The sequence below is a fragment of the Stenella coeruleoalba genome, assembly GCF_951394435.1.
Source record: "Stenella coeruleoalba genome assembly, chromosome: 8".
Classification (NCBI taxonomy): domain Eukaryota; kingdom Metazoa; phylum Chordata; class Mammalia; order Artiodactyla; family Delphinidae; genus Stenella; species Stenella coeruleoalba.
The window spans coordinates 98,324,056-98,328,927 of NC_137154.1; the positions used below are offsets into that span (position 1 = coordinate 98,324,056).

A 4,872-nucleotide genomic window follows, 5' to 3' on the forward strand; every position below is an offset into this window, starting at 1 on the left:
CCCCGCAGAGCGGAGGGCCCAGACACTCGGTCCCTTACCTGCAGCCCATCGGTCTGCCCAAGGAAGGGCAAGGGGTCCGGTGGAGAGCTTGGCCAACGGAGCGGGGACAGGTGGCTGAGGGGCGAGGGCCGAGGGGTCTGCAGTCGCGGCGGGGAAGAGGTCCCCCACCGAATTAGGGAGCCAAGAGCCCGTGCTCCCGTTTGCGCTGCCGAAGACGCGGGGCGAGCGGACGAGCCAAGCAGGCGCACACTCGCCCCCGCACGGGCGCTGCGAGCTGGCGGTCGGGCGGGGGAGGGGGTCGGGAGGCCGCGCCGCGCAGGCCCCGCAGGTGTTGGAGGGTTAACAGGTGTGTCGTGTTTATCTTCCCGGAGCCGATGTCCGTGGCCCGCCCCTCTGCGTCCTCCCCGCCTTCCCCAGCCCGGCGGCTCAGAGCGCGTGCGGCCCTGAGCCCAGCTCCCCCTCGTCCCCAATGTCCACCTCGTCCTCCGGCTCGGTCAGCACGAAGGGACCCGTGGGCAGGCCCAGCCGAGCCTCGGCGGGTGCGGCCTTGGGGCCATGGGGGCTGCCCTCAGGGCTCTCGGGCCCATCAGGTGCTTTGGGCTCGTCTTGACTTTTCCTCAGCTGCTTTTTATGCTTCATCCGCCGATTCTGGAACCACGTTTTCACCTGATTCCGGGGAGAAACAAAGAAAATCACGTCATTCCTTCAGACCCATGGTTACTGAGCTAAGACAAAAGCGATTGCTGGAGTTTAATAGACCGCAATCCACTGATGAATTATCCAGAAGTTGTGACAGTCCCAACCTTGGGTTAAGTCACACCTGAGTGGCTCACAAGTTATTGTCTTAGCTTGAATGAGAATCAAACATCCTAGCTCTCAGAAGTACTTGTCCTGAAATAACGATGAGGCTCAAAAGGGTGTGTTTAGTAAATACTAATAGTGCTATTAATTAGAATTTCTAATAGTAAGTGCTGCGTGGATAAGTTTCCTTTCTGTTCAGAATACGTTCCTCTGACTGTGACATCTAAATACCGGGTCCAGCAAGACTGCTGGACAGCAAGATGAGAAGCAGACTTGCTGCTTCTCATCAGAGAGAAAAATCACTGGGGCCTGGCAGGGCTATGATTTCACAGCAAGTTGGGTTTCCAGGCACAAAGAATAGGAAAGAGAGTGGAGTGAGGTATTTTGAGGTTGCATGTGAAGAGCATCTGGCAGAAGATGAAAACAGTCCTTCCACTCAGGACAGGGCAATAGAAAGGAGGCTTATATTAGTGTGTGTGTGTGTGTGTGTGTCTGTCTGTCTGTCTGTGTGTCTGTCTGTCTGTGTCTGTGCTGGGAGGGGTGGCTATGAAGACTCGCGGCTGTGAGAGAGGTTAAAGAAGAAAAAAAATCTTATGTGGGCTTCTCTCGGGTCAAGAACCCTCTTATCTCTTACCGATTTACGTGTGACCCGGGTTACTGCCCTGATCAGAAATGGGTGGGGAGGCACAGAAATGCTAGTTCTCAAGCGGGGAGTGAGCATCAGAATCACTCGAGGGGTTTTTCCTCCGTGTCCAGAACCCGCTCGAGAGATTTTGCTTCGGTGAGTCGACAAGAGATTGGAGGTGTCGGTACTTTTACTACGGGTCTTCGGAGAAGCCTAGAATAAAGGGGAGCGGGGTCGTTGCACGCAAGAACTCCGCGGCCGGTCCAGAGGCGTTAGGAGTCGGGGGGAGAGGAGCGAGCGGAGATGGGGCCTCCCCCTCCTCCGGCCCACCTGCGTCTCGGACAGGCTGAGGGCCGTGGCCAGCTCCACCCGCTCGGGCGTGGACAGGTAGCGCTGGATCTCGAATCTCTTCTCCAGGCCGGAGAGCTGCGAGTCCGAGAAAACCGTGCGAGCTTTGCGGCGGCGGCAGTGCTTCCCCGGCAGCTCGGGGTGCTGGGGGTGCGGGAACAGCGCCGGGACAGGCACCCCTGCGGAGAGAAGAGCGGTCAAGTGGGCAGAGCCCGACCTCCCCGGGCGACCCCCGCTCCACTCCCCACCCTCGTCCCCGGCACCCGCTCCACCTCGTGCCCCCGCCGGTCCCCGCCTCGCCCCACGGCTTCTCCAGGGCTTCTCCCAGGAATCGCAGGGCAGGGGGAATAAATCGCAAGAATAGCGCTTGGAGATCTTTATCAGAAAGGCCGTCTACACACACACACAATAAACAGTAAGTAAAACGGAAAAGAAAATTATAAAATAGATCCGGAGGCCTTAAATACTGTCTTCTTGGAGAAACTTCCGGAGAGTCCTCGGCTGCGCCTCCCGAAGTTTTCTTGCAAACGTCGGAGGGTCCAGCAGCTATCCTCCTCCTCACCATCCCCCCTCCCCCCAATCCTCCAGACCCCTGACGACAACCAGTGATGTCCTGGGGCTGAAGCATGAATGTGATCCGGCTTCCCAACCTCACTAAAAAACACCGTTCTCTTCCCTGAGCCGCCTCCACTCTCCCGCCTGCGGCCAAAGGGAACAGGCCAACACTCTCACGTGCGGGGCAGCTCCTGAGCGAGAACGGAAGGGGAATTGCCGCCTCGCACGTTTCCTATCAGTCTCGGCGTCGCGCTGGGGACCCATCTAGTTCTCATTCTTTCCCTCCAACCCCACGCAGAAGGATTGAAACGCTTTTCCCGGGCCGCAGGAGACTTCTCGTGTCTTTCCTGACCTTCGCAAGCTTTACCATGTCTGAGACGTACCAAGCGGACCAACCGCCGCAGACGTAAATATCGGCTGATCCCAGGGGGGGAACAGCAAAAACAGAAAACTAGTAGTTCCGGTATCTCTCGCTTTGGCCACTACTATTTGCCGGGAACATGGGTGCAGCGCAAAAGAGACTGTCTCTGGCCGGCGGTGGAGCCAAAGCAGAGGGGCGGACTTGGACGCAGGCTTCACAATTGCCCCTCCAACCCAGTGCCCCGAAGTCTGGGTTTTACCGCTTCACAAACGCTTTAGCTGTTGTCGTGGATTCCAGCGCCCACCTTTCACAAACTGGCTCACGTCTGTCCAGCCCCCACCCCGACTAGGGTTGTTTTTCCGGCTGCGCTCTGCATCTGGACTCAACGAATTATTCTATTCTGTCTGGAATGAAGATGCCGGAAAAGAAAGCGTGAATGTGGCCTTTCAGAGAGAGGCACAAAAGAAACCTGGGTATTTCCCCGCATCTCCCTGTCCCAACCAGACTTGGCTGGTCCCCGCTCTTTGCCGTGCCTGGGAAATCAAAATACTTTGGCTCTGGGCTCCAGAGAGATCAGCAACAGGGGCAAAGGAGGGCAGCGCAGCCCAAGATTGTGAATTAAATGCTAGATGTTGGGAGTGAAGAGGGTTAATGAGCAGCTGCGTCTCTCCCTCTTTTTTCCTTACCTTCTCTCCCTTATTCGGGCCAGCCCAAACCTTCAGTCCTCAGAATATCCCCAAACCCTCCTTCACTTCCAAACCCCCGCAGTGTCTACCTGCAAATGCTCAGCGCCTGGGAGGAGAGAGCTGGCCCCACTGGAGCCTTTTGAGCTTCTGGGCTGGAAAGTTGAGTTCCTTTCCGTGGGGTGGGATAGTCAGGGGTCTCCCCCAGAGTGGGAGAGGTAGGGATGGGGACCGAGAGATGGACCAGAATGGCCAGGAAGACCAAGAGAAAGGAAACTGAACACTGCCCGTCAAGAATATCGACAAATCTGCAGCTACCTCTTGGCTCGGCACGTCTCCTCCGTTATAGAAAGTGAGGAGTGACCCTGGATTGGCCTCAAGGGAGCTCCCTGTGTTCTCAGCCATATCCCCAACCTTCCACTGTCACTTAGGGAAGGAGGCCCAGCCAAGCCAGGCCCAGCCAGCTCTGGCCTTTCCTCTCATCCGTCACAGGCTTAGGGTCTATGCTGGAAGACGTGCTCTCTCTCTCTCTCCCCATACCTTGAGACCCCTGTTACTTACCCGCCGTGGTGAGGAAATAAGGGTGGTGGTGGTCTCCCTTATGTAGAGGGTGATGGGGGTGAGGGGCCAGGAGGGTGGGTGTGGGCATGAGGGGGTAGCCATAGTCTAGCAGAGGCACCCGGGAGGCCAGAGAGCTGGTGAAGTGGTCAGAGGCCACCTCCCTTAGCGGCTTGGGCTTGTGCAGCAGGATGTCCTCGATGAAGAAGGACGTGGGCCTCTGAGATGACGCCGGGTGTAGAGGGGAGGTGAAGTTGAGATTCATCTTGAACCGAGCGCCTGCCACAGGGCGGGGGCCGGGGACGACGAGTAGGAAGCAGGCAGCGTCTCAGCACGCCTGGTCGAGGGCCAACCACCCTCGAGGCTCGGATCCCTGATGCTCTCTCCTCGGCCTGGGCTACCCCCGGCGCTGGAGAGGCAAGAAGATAAGCTCTTGGGTAGGTTGGGTCTAAGTGTAGGAGAATTGGCAGCTTGGAGAGGGGAGTCGGGACAGCCAATGGCAAGGCTGCCAGAGGCAGAGGGGAGGGTGCGGTGGGCGCGGGGCGGGGCGGGGAGCTGTCCGCGGTGCTGAATACGACCGGCCAGGCCCGGGGAGAGTGCAGCCGAGCGGACCGGGTCCTTGCTCCTACCAGGTTTCTCGACCTCAGTTTCTGCCCGCCACGGCAGGAGCTGCCTAGCTCCCGGCCGTTTTTTAAAGAAAACGAAAGAGATAAAGTCTCTACCCTCGGACAAACTCCTCTTTAGAGAGCAGAAGGCATTTAAAGGGCCCCGAAGCAACAGGAATAAAGCACTTATTTCAGCACTGGGGCCAGGGCTTTAAAACTTTAGAGAAATGATAGCACAGGGGGAAGAGGAGAAGTGAGGAGAGAGTCCATATCCGCTAGACCCACCTTAAGTTGATGACTGAGGGATGACTGGATTGTCGAGGTAAATAAATAAAA

The 4,872-nt window shown here is 57.5% G+C and overlaps 1 protein-coding gene across 1 annotated transcript; it reads right to left on the reverse strand.

Moving 5' to 3' along the window:
- Positions 1-426: 426 nt before the first annotated feature.
- On the reverse strand, positions 427-4,196 carry BSX (brain specific homeobox; the record flags this gene model as incomplete). The annotated part of the gene is made up of 3 exons (XM_079930247.1): positions 427-666; positions 1,757-1,953; positions 3,935-4,196. 3 exons carry the CDS (start codon positions 4,194-4,196, stop codon positions 427-429), a joined length of 699 nt encoding a protein of 232 aa, XP_079786373.1.
- Positions 4,197-4,872: the final 676 nt, after the last annotated feature.